The 22,539-nt window shown below is 43.8% G+C and overlaps 1 protein-coding gene across 2 annotated transcripts in view; it reads left to right on the top strand.

Annotated features, from left to right (window-relative positions):
• The window catches only part of ptch1 (patched 1), a 60,330-nt gene that overhangs the window by 22,963 nt on the left and 14,828 nt on the right, over positions 1 to 22,539 (top strand). For both annotated transcript variants that reach the window (XM_049579145.1, XM_049579144.1), the window contains exons 6-16: positions 1,008 to 1,206; positions 1,352 to 1,473; positions 4,895 to 5,042; positions 7,342 to 7,473; positions 7,626 to 7,781; positions 8,180 to 8,278; positions 9,256 to 9,381; positions 13,713 to 13,831; positions 14,414 to 15,074; positions 15,981 to 16,290; positions 17,649 to 17,791. In XM_049579145.1, coding sequence (XP_049435102.1) covers positions 1,008 to 1,206; positions 1,352 to 1,473; positions 4,895 to 5,042; positions 7,342 to 7,473; positions 7,626 to 7,781; positions 8,180 to 8,278; positions 9,256 to 9,381; positions 13,713 to 13,831; positions 14,414 to 15,074; positions 15,981 to 16,290; positions 17,649 to 17,791 — 2,215 coding nt within the window. The remainder of the gene's footprint in view (positions 1 to 1,007; positions 1,207 to 1,351; positions 1,474 to 4,894; positions 5,043 to 7,341; positions 7,474 to 7,625; positions 7,782 to 8,179; positions 8,279 to 9,255; positions 9,382 to 13,712; positions 13,832 to 14,413; positions 15,075 to 15,980; positions 16,291 to 17,648; positions 17,792 to 22,539) is intronic.

Below are 22,539 nucleotides of genomic sequence, written 5' to 3'. Positions count from 1 at the left end.
CCACCACCTTTGTAGGATTGGGCGATACGTTACGGCTACAGCTAAACCAATTGGATGGTGAAACTGACTTAAACATGTGTATCATGTTTAGTTTCTGCTACTATTGTATTAATAAAGATAATGGACATAAATTCATCATTTTATTTTTTATTATGGATCAGTACAAATATGCTGTTTTAAAAGTAGAAAGTAGTCACAGAAAAAAAGAAATTGTGTAAAGAAATCCAAAATTTTGATGCAAAAAGCATTGATACAGCTGGGTATCATTGAAAAATGACGATACCAGTACCCTTAGAATAATATCAGTACAAATAGAGTACGTCGTTTAATGCCTGTTGTCTGATACCTTTTTTTTATTGTTTCATTTGATACCTATCATGTGAATGGAGTGGGTGTAGTTTAACCATACTTTCAAATTTTTTGGTGGCAGCTTTTTATGCTGAACTGGCAACTCCATCAAATACACCATGCTCAATCCTCACCACACCATAGACAGTATAGGTTGTAGCTGCTGTGGTAGAGGGCCACTTGCAGTTCACGCTTGCAGTGACTGCAAAAACAAACCAGTTTCTTTTCTAGATCTGGGTAAGAAAGGGATCGAATGCAGATACCAATAGACTGGATAAGTTTGGATACTTCTTGGTACAGGGTTATTTCGATTGTTCCTTAAGGTATCGAGTGCTGATACCCAGCCCTACGTATTGATAATCATTTATCATTGCATCGTAGCCACCTGGATCAGAGTCAAATCAAACAGTGAGGTGCCTAAAGATGCCAACCCCTGTGTAGAATGGACAGCTTAGATAAACGTTTTTCAGTTCACCTTGGTTTTCTCTTGGTTAACTTAACTTTGTGAGTACAGTGTTGTTATTACCAATAGGAAAGATGGCCAAAAGTGCAAATGAGGTTTTCCTTAAAATAAATTTTAAAAAAATGTCCAGAAACACAGCACCTTAAAACACAGTTTCAGTCACATTTAAACATCTTGTTTACTTCTAACTTTGCAGAGGTAAAGACCCTCTGCAGTGGACCAACTTTGACCCCAAGGAGTTCCTTGAAGACTTGCGAAGGGCAAATTTTCCCGTGGAAGGCTTTGAGGAAATGTTGGAGAAGGCGGACGTCGGACATGGCTACATGGATAGACCCTGTCTGAACCCTGCTGACCCCGACTGCCCCCTCACAGCGCCCAATAAGAACTCAACTAAGGTAGGCGCACAATTCGACTCGAGCTCTGGGCTCGGAATATCTGTGTACAAATGCCACATTTATACGTTTTGATAAAACTTATAGTCTTTGGTTTGAGACAAGCTGCTGACAGTTATTTTCTCGCCTGTTGCTTTTATTGCACCAGCCATTCGACGTGGCGCGGGCCCTGAGTGGCGGCTGCCATGGTCTGTCCAGGAAGTACATGCACTGGCAGGAGGAACTGATCGTAGGAGGGACCACCAAGAATGGCAGCGGACCCCTGCTCAGGTAACATACCCACGCTTACACATACACACCCTCATAAACACTGCTGTGATCACTGCAGGGCTTATTCTGGAGAGAGTGTGTGTTTTTTGTTCTTTTATGCTCTCCGAAACGGCGCATGCACGCGTGCGTGTGCGCGGTGTGCTGTAAATCTTGCAGTCATTAGCAGATTCCAGTGAAATCTTAGAGCTCCAGCTGTTCCTGCTCAGCTCTGGCCGCTCTGCTTGGACACTACCCACTCATACACACACACACACACACACACACACATACACACGTGCACAGAGTGATCTATTGCCTGGCTAGTTTGTCCAAATATACAGCGATTTGGGGTACATGGACTTAATTCCAGCACAAGCACCAGGACAAAGCTTAAAGATTATGTAGTATTATGCAGTAGAGTGCAGCATGTATATTATACACATTTTTATGTGTGCATTAAGCTTTATGCCCTCCACATTAACAGACCACATTACATTCAGTCAATTATTGTTTTGCACAAGGTTTTTATGTCGATATAAAACATGCACAGGAATTAAAAGCATGCACATTTTATCAAGCAATAAGAAGCTTCCCCTGGCAAAATGGGAAAGCTGCAAATTATCCAACATTTCGCTAATGGACCACTTATTTTAATGTGAAATTGCAGTTTGGATGGTGCGTGCACATGCATGTACACACAAAAGGCAATCCCGCACACACACACACACACACACACATTCACACGCATACTGGTCCCAGAGTACAGTGGGGTGCGTTGTTTGTTTTGTGGTTGTGTTTTTTCCTGGCAAGATTGGGTCATTAGGGTGTCTGTGCGTGCCTGCCTGCCTGTGTGTGTGTGTGTGTGTGTGTGTCCGTGTGTGTGTGCGGTTTAGTTGCTCTGTCCATTGGGCTGTTACTGCTGGCACTCAGTTTCTACATCTTGTTTACTAACTGCCACCATTACTGTGATTATCACCATATTACAGAGATCACATTCATAAAGAGAGTGACTAGCTAATGCCTGCTCCTTCGCTTCGTAAAATTTGACGACTTGAAATCACATGGACTGACTCGACTACTGTTCTTAAGTCGCAGTCTCTTCCAAAGTCACTTTTTAATGACTAATAAGTTTTATTTCTTAAATATGTGCCTAATGTGTGCACCACCAGGACTGTGCATTCCTCATTACACTAGACACCATGGCCCTCTTAAAATTTGTCAGAACATGATCAGGAATCTTGTATATTAGGTCCAGATACCTACTTTATAAGATCTGGCACTTCCTTTGTCACTATCAAATCCAAGTCTATGAATTTCTTGAAATACTAATCTTTTCTGCCATCCAACTTCTTTGTTTGGTTTGGAATAAAGACAAGAAAAGATTTGGACCTGTATTTCTGAGGCATGTCCATAAGGGACACGCCAGATGGGAAACAAGGTCACAGTTGTTTAGGACACCGTATCATTCCAAGGAGTCTTAGCAGCGATGGTGGCAGGAGGATGAGGGGAGCTAGGAGTTTGGAGAAGGGGGGTTTGTATTGGACAAATAAATATGTAAGAACACATTTCTTTTGTAATACGGCCAAAATCTCCTATCACAGTATATGTAATTTTATATTGTGCTAACAGTATATATGAAAATGTTCTACAGATTCAGTCAAGAAGTGGTTTAAAACAGTCATATCATACATGTTTACTTTTGTTCTTCCTTTATTTGGAGCATCCTTACAAACAAACACTTAGCTTTAAGGCTCCTGAGAACAATAATTTCCAGTTTTAAATCACCTTTCCAGGCAGCTGGATTTGCAAGATCACACGAGAATCCAGCTCAGATTGGCTACACAGCCTGCCCCAAATAACTCCCACGATAGAGACGGTATTGCCAAATCTCCACACATTTTAACCATTGCACAAAATATACCATCTTATTGCCCAACCCTAGAGGGAAATGCATACTTCACATATTAGGTGCACTATAGGCTGGCAAGTGGTTTCATATTTGGTGTCTAAATTGATTGTTGATTATATAAAGCAAGCATTTTAAGCATATCTCTTTTTGCGCTGTGGGACATTTTTCAGTATTTTCTTGCATTTCATAAACCTGTAGTTCTCAACTAGGGGTCCTTGAGGAAGTTCCATGGGGTCTCCAGAACTATTTGATTCACTTTAGAAGTGAGTCCAGTGTGAGTAAGAGGCATAAGAATGACTATTCTGATCATGGCTTTTACTTTTTCAATTGTAGTGGACAACTACAGAACTCTGGTCTTAATCATATCTAACAGCCAAAATCTTCTCAGATGGAGAGCCCTGAAGCGATATCCTATCAAACGGGGGTTTGTGACCTAATGTGCATCAATGTAGGGGTCCTTGACACCAAAAAGGTAGCGAACAACTGCGATGTGAGTTGCGATATTACTGGAAATACTAATTTTTGCGTTTCATTTTCAGTGAAAAATATGTAAAAATGACGATGATGTGATTTTTGCTGGTGTCTATACCAAACGTTCCCTTTTGTGTGGAGTATGATCTGTAGCACCACGATGCTTCATTTATGATGGTATGCTGTGACACATTTAACCTTTATGAAAAAATTGCAGCTCCTGCAATTTGGATACTGCACCTGGCCATATTGAAATTTCGATAATATATCAATCAAATGCACAGCCTCAGGATTAATGACTACATCAGAAAATTATCCACAGACGCCTTGAAGTGAAAACAATGGTTATTTGTAGCCCAAGTATAAATATTTCAGACAGCTTCAGAAGTGGATGTTTGTGCTGTGCTGTGTGTGGCAAACGAAGCAAGTCTCATGGCTGAGGGCATCTGTATTCTTGGCTCAATAGTAATATCAGATGGAACAATATTCTGCTTATGCAGCAGGTGTGCTGAACACGCCATTGTTTATGATGACTGTTATCCAATGTGCTCCAGGCGCTGTGGTTTTGATGTTTTCCTTTTTCCCCCCTCTTCCTTTGCCGGTTAAATTAGCACCTTCTCTGTTCTGGGACCTTCTGGTTTAGAAATTAAGCAAATGTCTGGCCTTTTGGTTTGATGAGTTTTTGACATTATTCCATCTTTTCTGCTTTTCTCGTCTTCCAGTTCTGGTTTGGTGCTCCTGCACGAACAAAAGATACAGTATTTGCGCTCCTTGTCTACAGAATGAGTTATAATAATGCAGAGCTTGTGGGATTCAAACAAAAATACTGATCGGAGTGTCCTGTACATTTCAGAATTGAAGTTTTAACCCTCTTTGATGTAATTTGCACAATCCAGAAAGCCAGCTCATCACCTTGCTGATCTTCTTGTGTAAACATGATGTTTTCAGTGAAGGCATGCACATCATTGACCTCTGTCTTTCTGTTCTCCCTCTTTCATCCTTTCCTCCCCTTTTCCTCCCTCTCACTGTGCCACCCTCCCTCCCTCCCTCCCTTCTCTGCAGTGCCCAGGCCTTACAGACCATGTTCCAGCTGATGACTCCCAAGCAGATGTTTGAGCACTTTCGGGGCTACGAGGAGGTTTCCCACATCAACTGGAATGAAGAGAAGGCTGCAGCCATACTGGAAGCCTGGCAGAGAAGATACTCTGAGGTAAGGGCCAAAGCAATCATAGACAGAAAGAGAGGGATCCAGAAAAGAGGGCAAGAAAAGAGAGAAGGTTGAAGAAATCTACCCTAAATCCTCGACAACCACATTGTAAATCACCGACCGGATACAGGTGAACATGGAAAGGCCCCATCCAAAGCCCGGGCCCCTGATAGATACTAGAATCACTGCTGGTGTGTGGTAAAGGACTAAAGCTTTCCTTTCACTGCTTGGTGGAGAGGAGCAATAGAGCAACAGGGTGAGCAGGTCTGGAATACATTAAGGGAGTGCTGGATATCTCTCTCTCTCTCTCTCTCTCTCTCTCTCTCTCTCCCCTTCTCTTTAACTCACGTACAAACACACATGCAAACACACTCAAAAGTTCACACACAATTGCTTTCCCAGCTGTGGCCCCATTGGTGGCTCATGTGTGACATCATCTGGTCTTTGTTTTGGGGGCCCCAACCTCTGTTCGACATGGTGTGACCTTGTGTGTGTGTGCATACAAGTGCGTGCGTGCGCTCCATTTATCTTGGGGCCCAGAGATCAGTGATAGATAGAAAGGAGGTGAGACTGTTTATTCGAGTGCAGCGTTTTTATCAATGGCTCTCATAGAAGAAGTAAAACATGCCAAATAGTGTTAATGTGTGTGTATTTGCGGCTGTGTGTACTGAGCACGATTAGGCGTGTCTGCAAGACTAGTACGTGCATGCATGTCGGTATGCACCTGACACATGTGCGAGTTCACATGTGGGTGCGAGTGTGTGTGTGATCTAGTGCGTGTTTCCTAATGTGTGTCAGCCAGCATTGCTCCCCACTGAGCAGTAACTGCAGTTCAATGTTGAAGCCATCTGTCTGCCCTGAGATAGTGAGAGAGGGAGAGGATGGGTCATGGTACTGTCTGCAGATTCTCCCAAATACCTCCGACAACAGAGGCAGAGCTCATTATTCAGTGCTGCGATTTGTCTGAAGACACACAGAGCGAGAGTTTCTCATTCCATACCCTGAGGCATATACTGTATATTACATGTTATTTATCAAACAGGCGAGAACAGATTGGGAGCGCAGTTTTGCTGTCATCTGAGGTGTGACTTTTAGTGAATCAGTGACTGTGTTTACATGCACAAAATATTCCTACTAAACAGATTGACTAACAGACTAAAGACTAAACAGACTAAAGACTAAACAGACATGTAGCTGTACACACTCTGATTAACATACCTTAACGGAGTCGCTTGTGCTGTTTGCTTCTTTGCATCAAAATCGGATTTTTCCAAAGTTTCCCATCGGTGGCACAGCTTCCCTCTTTCATTCCTTCAGCCACCCTTTTTTTAATAAGATCGGCACTGAAATATTTCCCCAAATCCAAACACCTATTAATATCCAAGCATTTTATAATGTTCAAAAGTAGGTGTGTTTCTCCTTCCGACCAGAAATGTGGGCTTTTCTTTTGGGCATGCATCTCTACCCCAGCCTTTTGTCTACAGTGTTTCCATGGCAACGCACAGGGGCAAGAGGCTGTGTGGCACAAACATCATTGAGACACATATTACATGTCCTAAGAATGCTATTAAAACCCCCAAAATATTGGCGTATCCCACATGTCTTAATTGGAAAAGCATAAGGCCTAATTGAGAACATCCAGATGTAGTATGCAGTTTTCGTGACCCGTATCAAATTCAAAATATTTTCATTTTCAGAATAATAGTGGAATATTACTGTGCATGTAAACATAGTCAGTGAAATGCAATTCTTTCCTTCATTGTTACACATTAAAATCATAACCAAGAAAGACTAATTGCTACTGGAAATCAGGCAGCTTGCAAGGTTCTGCAATGCCTGGAAAATTGGTGCAAATTTGTGCTGGTATATTAGAGGAAGAATGTGGTGAGGAGGAGGAAATTTTATTAGCCTTTGTTCTCTAGAGAGCTGCTCTGATTTAGTTCAAAACAAACCTCTTAGAAAGAAAAAGAGCAGTAGCTTATTATAAATGAACACAATATTTAAAACAGAGTTATGACTGAGTGGCCATTAAACCTGAACTGGAGCATTCACTGAGCTGCTGCTGCTGCTGCTGCTGCTGCGGCTGCACAGTGGGAGAGTGGATGCAGTGTATTTTATTTATTTTTTTATGAGCAGTCTCTTTCAGCTGTTCATTCCAGATCTTTTTCATCGCCTTGCAAGTTTGTTTTAGGACTACTTACATCTCTGTCAGTAATACCTCATTGTTTTGTTTTTTTTACTTCTCTGTAGTAATTTTTCACATTGTTTTTCCTCTCTTCCTGTTTGTCTGTCTCATCTGTAGGCGGTGCTGCAGAGTGTGGCAGCAAATTCGTCTCAGAAGGTCTTGTCTTTCACCACCACCACTCTGGAAGATATTCTCAAGTCCTTCTCTGATGTCAGTGTCATCCGTGTCGCCAGTGGATACCTGCTGATGGTGAGAACGGAGCCACAAAAAACGCTCCTTTGTTCACATTATATTTGGGAAAATGCATCAGCTTTGAAAAGCAAAAGGGGAAGATGTGTGTGGAGGTACACAAGCGACAGGTTGATTGATAAATGGATGACTTGTTTGCTGTTTGTTCCCAGCTGGCCTATGCGTGTCTGACCATGCTACGGTGGGACTGTGCCAAGTCTCAGGGGGCTGTAGGGCTGGCGGGTGTCCTGCTGGTGACGCTGTCTGTGGCTGCTGGCCTGGGCCTCTGCTCTCTCCTGGGCATCTCCTTCAATGCTGCCACCACGCAGGTATGATGTCAGTTAGTATCAGTCAAGACCTACTGATTGATGCACGAAAAAGATACTAAGCCAGTAAGGAAATTATTGTGTGTCAGACAGGATCACATTCTTTCAGTGATATTAAGCTCTGATCAGGCCTAATGACTACTACATCATAGGCTTATTGATAAATTGTAATGATTTAAACAATGGCATAGAATGTTAACCATTGTCATCCACTGGTTTTATGGAATCTGAAGTACTATCAGTGGTTGTTTATCGTCTGGGATGTTCTGCAATTTGTTTCTAGAGAGAGACAAATACTTACAACATGTATCATTCTGTATAGTAGAAACTAAAAACTACTAAAACCGCTGCACTGGCCGCGCTCCTCTTTTTGGCTAATAAAGTTTGCATGTGTGCCACAGGTGCTACCCTTCTTGGCTCTGGGTGTCGGAGTGGATGATATCTTCCTCCTCGCTCATGCCTTCAGTGAGACCGGACAGAACAAGAGGATCCCATTCGAGGTGAGGCAAACATCCACACTGTTCCTTACCCCTCTGCCTTCTTATCTCCTCCGTGGAGGAATGTGTGAAAGCCTGTCTGTGCCTGCGATGTAGCATCTAACAACCAGTGTGCCACATACTCAGCCCGCTTATCTAAGCAATGCTCCATATTAAATATGTTCCTTTTGGAAAACAGAGCAGCGACCATCGCATTCTATATTGGATCATAAATCAAAATATTTTCCTCTCGAGCAGATCGAGGCACATCCAGAAGTAAACACGGCAAAAGTTGGCAGAAAGCGAAGTTTACAAAAGTGTAAATAAAGTGTATATTTCTGCAAACTCATGTGGGTATTTGTGTGTGTGTGCATGTTTTGCGGAGCGGGATGACTTTTCATCTTCAGAGGGGGGAAAACACAGGCATGTATTTGCTTGTTTTTGTTTTCCCCTGCTTTCCTCCCCTCCTATGCCTCCCTCATCCCCCAGCTTCCTTTGTGTGGCTGAGATGAAAACTAAACAGAGCTGAACCTGATCTCTCCTGTCTGACACACACACATATATGCACACACCACACACTCACACACAAAGATGCACACGCTTGCAAACACTCCCTGTGTGGTCCTGCACGTCCTCAAATCTTCACACAATTGCCGCCAAACCTTCCGGGGCTATGAGCATGCTTATCACTAAATAATAAAGAAAAAGTCAATCAGCAGTCATGATAACACTGAGAATTGATTTGTTTGAGGAGCAGTGTGTCATTACATTTCTTTCTACTTTTGCCCTGATTCTTCAAACAGACATAGACAGGCCCAGGTGGATTATTTAAGAGCACTTGAGGGCCTCGAGAAACGTTGCAATCACTGTCAGTCATATCTGCATTATGATAATTGTACATAATCTCAAGTATTACACGTTTGCCTCTGGCTACAACCTGATCAAAAGAGTTGAGTTTCATTGCTTTTTCCTTTCATCTACCTTTTCTCTCTGTCTGTCAGGACCGTACGGGGGAGTGTCTGAAGAGGACAGGGGCCAGCGTGGCTCTCACCTCCATCAGTAACGTCACAGCGTTCTTCATGGCAGCCCTTATCCCCATCCCGGCGCTCAGAGCCTTTTCTCTACAGGTATGCCCGGTAGTTAGTGTGTGTACGTGTGTGTGAGTAAGTGTGTGTGGGAGAGAATTCAGTCGTGTGGGGCCTCTCTCTCACTAATAGTCCTGTTCCTAGTCTTCATTGGCTCCAGATTTCTCCAGACAGTTGTTTTATTGATTCCTTTCATCAAACTGATAGTGTGTGTGTGTGTGTGTGTGTGTGTGTGTGTGTGTGTGAGTTAGAAGAGGAGTGTGTCTTTTCTTAAATCCATCCAGCCCCCTCCCTCCCTCTTTGAGGCTGTTTAGTGGTGGGCCGAGTGTCTGTCCAGATTGTGGCTGAGGTCCATGTAACTGAATCTCTCTGCATGTGTGTGTTTGTGTGTAGTTGTGTATGTGCATGTGTGAGTGTGGTGAGTTGTAGTATCTGTGTGGGAGGTTTGAAAAGCAATGGTCTAGCTGTTTGTGTGTGTGTGTGTTGGGGGGGGGGCTCTGACTTCTCGAACATCTGTCAGTAATTATAGACGTCACCAGAACAGTGAAAAGCGGGACAGAAAGAGACGTCCAGTAATCACCAAATTGTTAATTCATAAAAACGCTCACTCACTCACAACAATACAGACTGCAATATCAAACTAAAGCATTTGTGATGCCTGTGTTAAGCCTGGGTCCTTGCAGCTGTATAAGAAGCAGGATAGAGGAAGAAAATAGAACGTAAAACTGAATATAAACAAATAATTGTTGCATGAACAGGTTGGACAGACATGTATCATCTTGGTGATTGGGACATATTGGACTCATAATATTAGGCCATCACCAACATCACAACATGTGTTACAGTCCAAGGCTTTTCTTAAACCATGTTATACCTTTTTCTTCACATTATATTTTTTTCTGCCTTTTCAGTCAATGCACAACATGTAGGATAGCAAGGGAAGGGAATTTTTCACATTTGAACCTATACCGATACCTGGAATTTGGTACCAGTACCCAACAGTACCTTTTTTAGTACTGTTCTGCCTGTGAAAATGTGGGGTGTTATTAAGGTTTTAAATGCATTACTGGGGCATGTATACAGCACGTTTGGAATATGCGTCACAACTGGGGTTTTTACTGCAGTTTACGACACACAGATGAGAAGCACATCTAGTTGTAAACATAATGAAAGCCTTGAGTATCAACTTATTTTGGGTATGCGCAAACATCACAGTGCTGTTCGCACGGTCCAACAAGTCCGCAACCAGTAGATACTTTTGGAACATTTTACACACCACACAAAGTAAACCCCTCCCTTCATATGTCCCCTTTCCCAAACCCCTCCCAACAACCTGTCAAGCCTGTCAATCTGTCACTAGAGCATAGTGTCAGATAGCTGTCATGTGTGTCTCAAAGGAAGCACAATCAACTGTAGTAATGTAGCAAAGTAGTAGTGTTTTATGTGGCATCAACCCCATGTTTACACTCACCCAGATGCGTTCTCACCGATTGATTTTACGCGAAACGGTACCCGGAGGTACTGATGTAATTCAGTCGGTACCCTTAGAAGTGTGAAGTTCATTCAAACAAACGTGAAGATAGAGTAAGCGTTAAGAAGATCTAGTTGGTTTGGGGCATCAGTAGCCTTAGGAAGAAGAAGCAGCCATCAGTGTGATCGCTGGACCAGCATGATATATTGCACTGGAGAAGTCAAAGGAAGATTGGGCCATTCCTAATTACCACCACTGATGTGCCCTTGAGCAAAGCTGCAGAGCTGTATGAAACAAAATCTTGACATGTCATTCAAGACAATTGTGCAGTACAATTTCAGAGGCTCTCTTTTCTGATTTGCTGATTGCCCTCTGGGGCAATTTTGGAGAGCTTGTAGAGTTTGTCAGCAACCTGCAGCTAAAGTGCAAAATAGATTTTCATGAAGCACATTCGTCAAACAAATTTAGACAATAAAAACATTCAATGAACAATTCAACATGTTTTGAGGAAGGAAAGTATGAAGAGTGTTGATTAATACATGATTACGTAAAATTCTACTCTTACTGTATACGCTACCCCCTGTCCTCCTTTCTCTTGCTTTCTCTCTCTCTCTCTTTCTCTCTCTCACACACACACATACACACACACATACTCTCAGAGTGAGGCAAGATGTCGCCACAGTGCGTACAATATTAGCATGTGTGGATAGATGGCTTTAGTACAGCGAGTCTGTCAAACATGATCCATTTAGCCCATGGGTCTAATCCATGCAGCCTCGTTTTATGCACACAAACACACACACACTTGGAGACAGGCGCACACACACATGCACATAGCATGCATACTTTACACTTGTGGTTATGTGACTGGCGGACTTGCAGTGAGGCAGACAATCATGCTGATACCCATCTTTTATTATCAAATACACACACGTCAGAACCGCAATCAGACGTGCTCATCCCTCAGCCTCACAGAGATGTGTGTTACTATGTGTGTGTCTTTATCAGCATTAAGCACTTCCTGTGGTCGACCCATCCGTGGATTCATCTCTTTCCTCCGTTGCGTCTCTCATTCGCTTCGTTCCATGAGTATGAACGAAAAAACAGGAATCTTTTCCAGATAACACGAAAACACACACAGGAACACACACATTCATGCTCCGAGGACAGATGTGATGATAAATCTCCTCACTGTGAGGTCAGCTAGCGGTCACTAAGTGTGTGTGTGTGTGTGTGTGTGTGATTGTGAGCGGAGTCATACTGTATCTGTCTGGATGTTAGCGGGCCAATTGAGAATTAATTGTTCTACTCTACTTACAGAGGCTTCATCTCTCTTGTTCTCTCACATTATTACTCTCTCTTGTTGACTGAGCTGAGGAATGAGGGAGGGCGAGGGTGTGTGTGTGTGTGTGTGTGTGTGTGTGTGTGTGTGTGCATGTGTGTGTGTGTGTGTGTGTGCGTGTGTCTGGTTGGTGTTAAGGTGTGGTTTAAGTAGGAGGCTTCACAGTTTTTTAAGCTGGCAGTAGATACGTGTGTGTGTGTATGTGCATTTTTTTGTGTGAGTGTGTTAGGGGTGTGTGTTGTCTGTACAGCCGCAGCGCCTGCTCATCACCTCAGGCCCCGCGGGCCTCCGACTCCTTGGGTGGTCTGGCACACACACAGGATTGTGTGTATGTGTGTGTCTGTGTGTGAGTGTGAGTGAGTGAGTGAGTGTGTGTGTTTGTAGTGGTCTGGCAACTACGCAAGATCCAGATTGTACTCTGGGCAGGGCCCCAACCTAACCCCAACCCCCACCCTCTGCTCCAGTGCACCACCTTCAAATACTTAACCACAACACTGCACTGGCTTCTATTACTTACACACTCACACACACACGCACGCCTCGCTTTTTCCCTGCACACTCAGTGTTTTTGTCTTGAAAGGAATTGAAAATGTGTTGAAAGGCAATTTTTCCTTGACGCCAGCTTATTCAGATTGTGTTATTTTAAGGTGTATTTAAGGCCTCCTAGTGTTTGTGTTAAGAGACAATAATTCTTTGATGTGAGACGATCTCATCTTCAATCGTCTTCACGATCATTTTGCAATTTTGGAACTTGTTCATCAATGGAGATGCCAGAATATTAATTGAGAAATACGATTCATTACATTTAATTATATTTTTACCTTGTCTGGAAAAAATATGTCTTCTGTTTGTTTTTGGTTTCCATTGGATTTTAATCTTACTTATCCACCTTTTTAAAGTCGCAGCTGCTTCACAGTTTAGCTCATTTTACACAGAGATCCCACAACACTGCTGCAACAAAGACGCTTCCCGACATCTGGAGTGCCATGAAACATATGCATCAGGCAGCGATTTTTAAACAGTAACAATGGCATAACATAGTATTAACAATCATTTACCTTCCCTACAATATGGTGGTTGATCTCGTCCTCTGCTCATAAGTTAAGGAGCTCCCAGACTTCATTGTCTCCCCCATTTGCAGACATTTTCAGTCGCTGTTCTTCTTCTTTGAGTTAGCTGCTAACTACAACTCGCTGCTTTTTAGATCTCCTAGTGGTGGGTTGTACACGTAACACTTTGTCAATAGGTCACACCTGTACCGTCTTGCTGGCTCACACTTTTTACACAGACGTTGATTCGTTCTGTTGCTACCACTGCTGCCAGATTAAAGGTGCAACAACTCCCCCATTCTGTGTTCGTACCGTTTATACAGAACCGCGAGGCGGAATGGCGCTGCAACATTCCCGCCTTGAACAGTCAGTGTAACTGGCCACTTTGTGTCCTCTGTTACTGCTCAGCAAATGATACACAAATGATTAATAATAGATCAGCCCAGTCCTTTACTTTGATAAAAGCAACTTTTTCTCATTAATAAAATAATGTTTTCTGTGTTTCTTGCAGGCTGCAGTGGTGGTGGTGTTTAACTTTGCCATGGTGCTGCTCATTTTCCCCGCCATCCTCAGCATGGACCTCTACCGACGAGAAGACAGACGTTTCGACATTTTCTGCTGCTTCTACAGGTGTGCAAACACACTCACAAAAATAAACAAAGAGGTTCTTTCATTTCTGATGAAGGTTATTGCTCTGCTGTTCATTAAGTATACCTTTTATGTTTCCCTCTGATCTCCGATCTGACAATGAATGACTTTAACGCACGGTTATCTCTGAGATATCTTCACCTTAATCCCCCACAGTCACAACCTAATTACTGCTTAAGTTGTCTGTTTCTGTCTGGCTGCTCAGTTGTTTGACTGTCTGTTTGTCTGTCACAGTCTTTATTAAACTTAGCCAGTCTGACTGCCAGTCTGGGCATGCTTGTTGGCACGGCGATCATACAGATGTGCGCACACACTATTAAATTCCCTCGTTGGGTCTCAACTCTATATTTCATGCTGCTGGCAGAGCAAAAGAAAATGAAAATTCATCATAACATGGGGCAGATGAATTTTTTTTTTACATATTTAATGCCGTTAATCTAAAGAATGTACACATTTTTCTAGAATACCATAACCTTGACAGTTTTAATGTTAGAAACCATTTCATACTATCAAATGATGTATCTGTCCATAGTCTGACCTTTGTCCTCTGTCTTATCTCTTCAGTCCATGTGCCAACCGTGTGATCCAGATCGAGCCTCATGCGTACCTGGATGGGGCGGACGGCAGTCGCTACAGCCCTCCTCCATCCTATCGCACCCCTCCTCCCTCATATCGCACACCTCCCCCAAGTTACAGCAGCCCCCCTCCCTCCTACAGCAGCCATGGCTTTGCCCAGCAGACTCAAATCACCATGCAGTCCACGGTGCAGCTCAGGACAGAGTACGATCCCCGGACTCAGGCCTTTTACACCACAGCTGAGCCCAGATCCCAGATCTCTGTGCAGCCTATGAACCCCGCTCCGACTAGGAGCAACCCTAACAACGACTTTTACAGCAGCAGTAGTAGCGATCACAGCAACCTCAACAACAACAACAGCGGGAGCCGAACTAATGGGGGGTCTCGAGGTTCTACCACCTTTTCCCATCATCATCCTGCAGCTCCTCCCGCTGCTCCGACTTCAAGTGCAAGCTCAGCTCCTCAGGGCGATGCAGCCTCATCAGCTGGCCAGGGCCCAGAGAACAACAGCTCCACACGGGACCTGTTGTCCCAGTTCGGAGACGGCTCACTGGGCCTGCGCTGCCTCGAGCCTCCCTGCTCCCGCTGGACTCTGTCCTCTTTCGCTGAGAGGCACTATGCTCCGTTCCTTCTGCAGCCAACCACCAAGGTAAGTTTAGTCTCTCTGTGTGTTATGGTAGAAAAGACAGATGGAGAAAGAGTGGGGAAAAGCTTCTGTGTGAGGTCAGAGTGTGCTTCTGCTGACTCACCGTGGTGATAATTTGAAAGGGAGGGTTAGTCACCAAAGTGAATAGTAGAAGGAAATCTGGGGTGGAGGTTGTGGTCATGTCCTATCTGAGTCACATACCAGCAAACACACACACACGCATACACAGTCTGACCTCAGTCTAGTGGGTGGTCGGCTGTCTTAAATCCTTCCAGAGCTGAAATCATCTAGTGGCCTGCACTTGACATTATAAGAAAATCTTAGTCTTTTCATCATGCTGTCAGATGTTTCTCCATATTGCCAAATGGCTTTATGCACTCCTCTGATGCCTTAATCCAATACTCCCATTATCGCTGAATGACTTAAAGGAAAATTCTGGTTTATTACAACCTGCCTCTTATTTTTGGCCATCATGGCAACTTTGCGGCACGAAACTGTGTGTGTAGTATAGGTCAAAGTCGAACCAGGAAGTTTATAACATACAATTTGGATCGTAATTTTACCGTTTGTCTTCCTCCAGATAACTTTGGCTAACCTTGGAGTTTATTTAAAATCTCTACGATCATCTGACTGCTTGTGTTTGTTGCCACATCAGAAATATTTCAGCAGTGTTACTGTTGTAATGCCTTGTTTCGAGCTATTTTAAATGAAGACTGTCATTTAGAGGGCGAAATTTTGGAATATGTTGCAAAAATCAACCTTAGATTATGCACTTTATCCACATTTTTGCTCTTCTCTTGAATATGCATCATGGTTCAAGCAGTAATTAGTGCAAGCTGAAGCTGCCCCACCATCACTCTGTACATAAAATTGATTGATGAAGCTCCATCTTCGTCCCTCTGTTTCCAGGTGGTTGTGATTGTGCTCTTCCTCTGCCTGCTGGGAGTCAGTCTATACGGGACCACCCAGGTGAGGGACGGCCTGGAGCTGACGGACATCGTGCCCAGAGAGACCAGCGAGTATGACTTCATCGGCGCCCAGTTCAAGTTCTTCTCCTTCTACAACATGTATGTGGTGACGCAGCGTGCAGATTACGCCCAGAAACAGCCTCTGCTGCACCAGCTCCACCAGAGGTTCCACACCGTTCGCTACGTGCTAAAGGAGGACAATGGACAGCTGCCACGCATGTGGCTTCACTACTTCAGGGAGTGGCTGCAAGGTAAAATGAAGCTTGAAATATCACTACCTTCCCAATGTGGACCAAAAGTAGATTGGGTCACACTAAGGAAAAAAACTCTTTGGGTCAGATGTAGCAGTATGATTCACAGTCAGTGTTAGATCACTTAAGTTTCACCCTAGTACTGGTGTCACATATGATTTTGTTATTAATGCCTCATTTAACAGCACTATTCAAAATAGTTCAGGCATGGGAATAATTTACTTTCTCGTGAAACTGTTTTGAGATCATAATTTTCTTCTGTGTTTTGACATGAATCTGCAGGAAACAAGATGTTGGGCAGAAGTTCAGAAGTAGGCGGGATTGCAAAATGGACACTGACAGTAGCCTGATTAAAATCACTTGTGTCGTCCGTAAGTGCGGTTGATGGAGGAGGACGAAGTGGGAGGCCATGTTTTTTATACTTGGCCGTAGGCTGTATACAGTATGTTGGAAGCTTTGGCAGTGGAGAGAGCTGCAGATGAAGTTGGCAGCGCAAACTGACACTCAGATACACTCATCCATTAGTACTACTCCTGCTCCTTTCATAAAAAATAATTACACGAAAATCTGAAATAGTTGGCATTTAATTAGCACTGCACCACACCTTTAATTTTAGGGTACTTTGAATTAATTTTGTATGATGGCAGTATTCACCTTTGGATTGGTTGTATACCCAGCACTGACGGCCACTGTGCCACTGAACAAGACTATTATCTTCCACATGTCAACCCAAAATCTGGGAATGGATTCCTTTTAAGCGAGGAAGCGCACTCGCTGACTTGCCTGTAACGATAAAACACATTGTGTGAGTCTGTGTGTGAGCCGGCTGGGAGCCACACAGAGAGTGAGTGTGTGGGTGAGAGAGAGAGAACTGTGTCTGATATTGCTCTCTGCAATGGTGGGACAAATTGGAGCCAGACAGGCCAAGGAACGAGACCCAAAACAACATCTCCCACAGACGGACCACAGCATGGGCCTTGGGGGAGAGCCGAGAGGAGGGGAGTGATACACATATGGATTAGAGAGTAGTATAGAAAGGGAGACACATGTTACTGATATATTCCCTAATGATGGCTTTGAATCAAAAGCAGCAGATTTTAGGCTTTTGAAGTCTTGCTTAGTGGTTGAGAATGGAACCGAGTTATCGTATTAAATCAATCAGGCTTATTATAGGGTTAGGGTTAGGTTGCAGTGTTGTGTTATATTGTCTTGTACTGCGCTGGGTTGTTATTTGTTGCGTTTTCTTTTGAACTGGGCTTTTTGTGAGTGTGTTGCAGAGGAAGAATGAAGATAACAGGGCATGTAACCTTTTCAAACATCCACATCTAAACAGTCTGTCTTGTTGTGGTTTCCTGCAGGTCTCCAGCAGGCGTTTGACAAGGACTGGGAGGCCGGTCGCATCACCCTCAACAGCTACAGGAATGGCTCTGATGATGGCGTCCTGGCGTACAAGCTTTTGGTGCAGACAGGACGCAGGGACAAGCCCATCAACTTCAACCTGGTATGTTCAGGATTTTAAGCCCATTTCAGCTACTCCTACGATTAAGAGTGAGTCACAGCTGAGACATGACTACGATCTGAGGACGCTGACACCACTGTCAAAGCTGTTTTGTCCTTTTGTATGTGCATGAATATCTTTGTGTTTTGTCATGTGTGATCGGGGCTGGAAGAGCCACACCCGGCTTAAAAACCGCCACCCTCTCTCTCTCGCTCTCTCTCTATCCGTCTTTTTCTCTTTCTCCCTGCGTCTGTCTTCATCTTCTCCCAGTGATGACTTTACCGAGCCCAGGAATTTAAAGCTCTCACTGGGGCTGCAGCCTGCCTCTGAAAAACCTATTAACTCTTCATTTAAACCATTTGTCCCACTTGGTAGTTCTGTGTGTGTGATGCACATGCATGCAGGGGCCTTGACAGTGAGACGTCTTCCCTCAGCATCAAGCCTTTCAGTTTGACACTTTGTTAGTGATTCCAGACGTAGTTTGTAGTTTGAGAAGTTGGAAGGCTGAAAAAAATCAGTGCACAACAGAGTGACTCATGCAGGCCCCAGTGGGTCTATAAATAATTTGCCTGGATTCTGCAGCCACGTGATAAAATATAATTAGAATTGTCAAAATGAACCGAAGCAACATATTTGCATATTTGTTGCATATTCTGACAGGTGATAAATTGAGCTAGTTGGCCACACTGTGCAGCTGAATGAGTTGAACCTTGGAGGTTTGAAGGGCTTTAAGTCCTGCATCCCCAAAATGCAGAGGTAGGTTGGGTAGAAAAGCACCAAGATTTCATCACTTTTGTACACACATAAAGTGCAGGTAAAAACCAAAAGCCCATATACAACCGGAGCAAACGAAACAAGTGATGAGAAGACAACACTGTGAGTGAGTGACAGCAGGCGGGGCTATGAGGGTACTGCAGCGGTGTGTCAAGAGAGTGAGAAAGTATTGAAACAGTTTCAAATATTAAGAGTCAATGCATCAATAAATTGGTACTTTCAACAACACTAAGAGGTAGTTATCTTAATCTTCTGATAAACTCCAGTTCAGCTCCGTGTTTACAGTGGAACTGGAGCGGTGTTTGACATCCAACAATGACAGAAGTCAAGCTTGTGAACAGCTGAGGTCTCAGAAGGAGGTCCAGAGGAACCTTGCTCAGCTTCAATGGGGCATTGCACACTGTTTTTACTTCAGTGCCACCCCCAAAAAACAACATACATGGATGCATGGCTGCATTCTTTGGCAGGGAACTGCGCAAAACACAAGATAAGGAACTGGAGAAATATAAAAACAAAATTCTTGGCCGGCATCTCTGAAAACTCCAAACACAAAACAAACCAGGTTTGTTTCGACACTGAGATCATTTTCTTCAAAGATAATTAACTTTGATATATAGCTCCGCTGTGTCTTGTGTTTGTGTGTGAGTCTGTGTGCAAGTCGTGCAGTATGAGAGCTATGTGCTCTTCTACTCTTAGCTGTTTGTTTTTGGCTTTTTCCTCTTACCCATTGGGTTCCATTGCAGCAGCATGCTGTTCTTCCCATCCCTTCCACTAGCCTCGCAGGAAGCAGAGGCGGGCCTGGTGTGCGGCCCCGTGACATCACTTCCTGTGCCTGTGAGGGAAGTGTATTTGCCGTGAGGCGCGGGGGCCGCCAGCAGAGCTGCCTGGGCTTCCCGTGACAGCTTGAAGACATACAGTTGTTGCGTATCCCGCTGTTAAATTCAATCCAGATCCTCTGGAATCCGGCTCTCTTTCTTGCCCCCTCTCTCCCTCTCTCCAGCTCTCCTCCACTGACTCCTGCTCGCACTACTGCTCTTGCTCTCTCTGTGTCTCTCTCCGTCCCTTCCTCCCTCCCTTTCCCTCCCTCCGTGCTCCACTGCTGTGTCCTCTTTCAATGAGGGGAGCTGAAACACGTGGTTTCTTTGAGGCAGCTCTGTGTGTGCATTTGTATGTTTTGAGTGTGTGTCCTGCTCTTGTCTGTTGTGCGTGCACTTACAGCAGTAGCTGTTTTTTGTGTCTCAAAATGAGGACCAGATCTTTTCCAACCCTGGCAAATTGCAAAGCTAGATGTTTTATTTTGATATGCCACTCCATGGATCTGTGCAGAGGTGTTCTGGCTTTGATCTGCTGCTGCTAACATTTCCCTCTGTGCTGGGCGACCATTCATTCCTTATGGCCTTGCCTGGGAGTCATATGGAAGCTGGTTGTCTGTGTGAGTGTGCTGTGTAAGTGTGTGAGTGTGTGTGGTTTGACAATAAGGCAATAAAAAGATAAAGCTTTGGAGAGTGAACACAGAAAGAGTTGGGTATAGATAGAAGAAGGAGACGGAAAGTTTCAAAGTGCTAAGGAAGGCCACACTAATGCTATCAAGAGCGCTTTTCTTCTCAGGGCCCGGTTGGTCTGTGGCGCCGGGCATTCTGGGTACCCGTGGGGGTCAGGAGAAGCAAGTGTGAGCAACATTTGTACAGATGTTGTGTTATTTTTATAGCTCTACTCCATTTGCTGGGTGGCATTTCCTTCAGTGTTAACAACCAGGTTAACTGCACACAGACGCGCTCAGGGACTCCAGCCAATTTTTTTATTGTTACGCTAACTCAAGCAATTTTTCTCTCCCCACCCCCATCACAAAAAAAACTACTACTTTCTTCATCCACCTAACCCCATGAGTCCAGCTTCACCCCCAAAGCTCTCCCTGCCTCAGTGAAGGAGGGATTTATGGTTCCTAGAAAGGAGAATGGCAGAGCGGTGTGCAGTAATGGTTTTACCTCTCAGGAGGTAGCAATGCTAGGCTACACTCCTCCAGTTCCACATGGGAGGGCAAAAATAATGGCCCTGAGCAAGACAGTCATTCTTGTCTAACTACTGACCACAGTCGTCACAGCAAATGATGCAGACTGAAATAAAGGCTTTGTAACATATTTTTTTAATCACCCATCTCTGGTTTCAAACAGCGAGAGTGACTCCAGTGTAGAGGAAGGAACCCAAGCGAACAGTATTGCCTGAGTTAATAGTTTTGACCTTTGTAGTGGTCCAAGCACAAAAAACGCTGACGTTAAGCAGGAATAATGTGTACCATGTTCACTGTTTTATATAAGGGTGTTAGCATGCTATCATTCACTAATTAACACAAATGCAGCCCAGACTGATAGAGGTGTCATTGTTAGCAATCAGTCTAGTAATTGAGACATTTCACTCAATACCAAAAATGCCAACTTAATGGTGACTCCAGAGGAAAAGTCAGGGGATCACCAAAGTCATAAGGGCCTAGTCCAGTGATTCCCATCTGGCCCAGCTATGGGATCCAGATCTCTCCCCAGTAATTAGTTCAAGGTCCACACAGTTTAACGTATGCAGCATCGTACTCGCATTTGGCCATGTCAGTGAGCTAGTTTGCTGTCTCATTAGGACCTGGGACCTACTTTTGGACCTGGACCCACCAGTTGGGAACCACTGGCCAAGTCCACATGCACATGGGTGTTCTTCGCTCCTGTGATCTCAAAAAGAAAGAAAAATATGTCCATACAAGCACTGTTATAAAAAACATGGAGCGTTGTTAAAAGCACGGCAAACCAACAGGTAGTGATATAACTGTAACCCTAAAGCCACATAAAGAAGAAGATGTTAGCTAATCAGAAGCCTGAAAAAAGCTAATACCAGAGGGCTACCTGGAGCAGTGACCTCTGTAGTGCATTCTGACGCCTCTGTTTCTCAATGTAGTAGAAAAGTAACTGTAGATTTATGTCTAGACATGTAAAAAAAAAAAAGTCTTGTTAGCAAGGTTAGAATCAGCACTACTTGGGTCACGACACCCATTCCACAAAATGTCACCTGAGTTATGACGCTGTCCAAAGGAGGAGCTCATTGCACGCGATCCAAAACCTCTGTTGGAGGCCAAATGCGTAGAAAAGGCTACATTTTGAAATATACCCGTTTAGTGAGGACTAGGTTTCGGATTCATTCTCTTAGCACCATGAATTGCAATCTATTCATTAGTTGCTAGATTTGGTTGCTTATTTTCAGTCTGGACCAAAATGGTGGACCAACCTGCAGACATACCAACACACACTGCCATCCTAAAAGCTGCTAGCACAGCCAAAAAACACTCATGTTGCCACTGAGTCATTTTCCTCAGCTTTCAGCAACACATCAACAGCACAGGAACCAGAATGGAACCAGATTAAAGCTTGTCTCATACAAGAAATATCAATGCACTGCTACATTTCTCTTCATCAGAATTAAGCACATTCATTTCTGCAGCTGCTTCTTGACAGAAAAGTGCTGCGAGGCTCCCTTCAGAAATTTATTCAGAGTGGTCAGGACATTGGGCCTGAGGTTGGCCAGCCAATATCTACTGTATGTAAAGGGAGAAGCTGATTCAACATTTTCCATGTTTTAATGTGGCATGATAATTCTGGGAAGCGGTGATGAGAAGTACGGGAATTTTCAGAAAGGCGACCAGTGTTTGACTTGTTGATTTTTCTTTGGTTGGAAAGAGAGAGAGACTAATATTTGACTCTTATTTTGAAAGCTGCTTCGTTCTCTTGCACTCATGCATGTGTGTAAGTAAGCATTTCTGTGGTCAGCTCACCTGTAGAATGTTTTGGTTAAACATGTCCTATTTCCACAATACCTTTTCGTGTCCAATGTATACTTAACGGCCGCAATATGATTTCCTATGCAAGCTCCACCTGATTTTTTGACCTTAGCTGCACTTGTTCCATTTGCTAATTATTCCGTTTTTGAATTTCAAAATTTGG

This window comes from Epinephelus fuscoguttatus, linkage group LG6, assembly GCF_011397635.1.
Source record: "Epinephelus fuscoguttatus linkage group LG6, E.fuscoguttatus.final_Chr_v1".
NCBI classification, from domain to species: domain Eukaryota; kingdom Metazoa; phylum Chordata; class Actinopteri; order Perciformes; family Serranidae; genus Epinephelus; species Epinephelus fuscoguttatus.
Note: the sequence above shows the minus strand (reverse complement) of the source record. Positions and strands in the feature narration are given on the sequence as shown.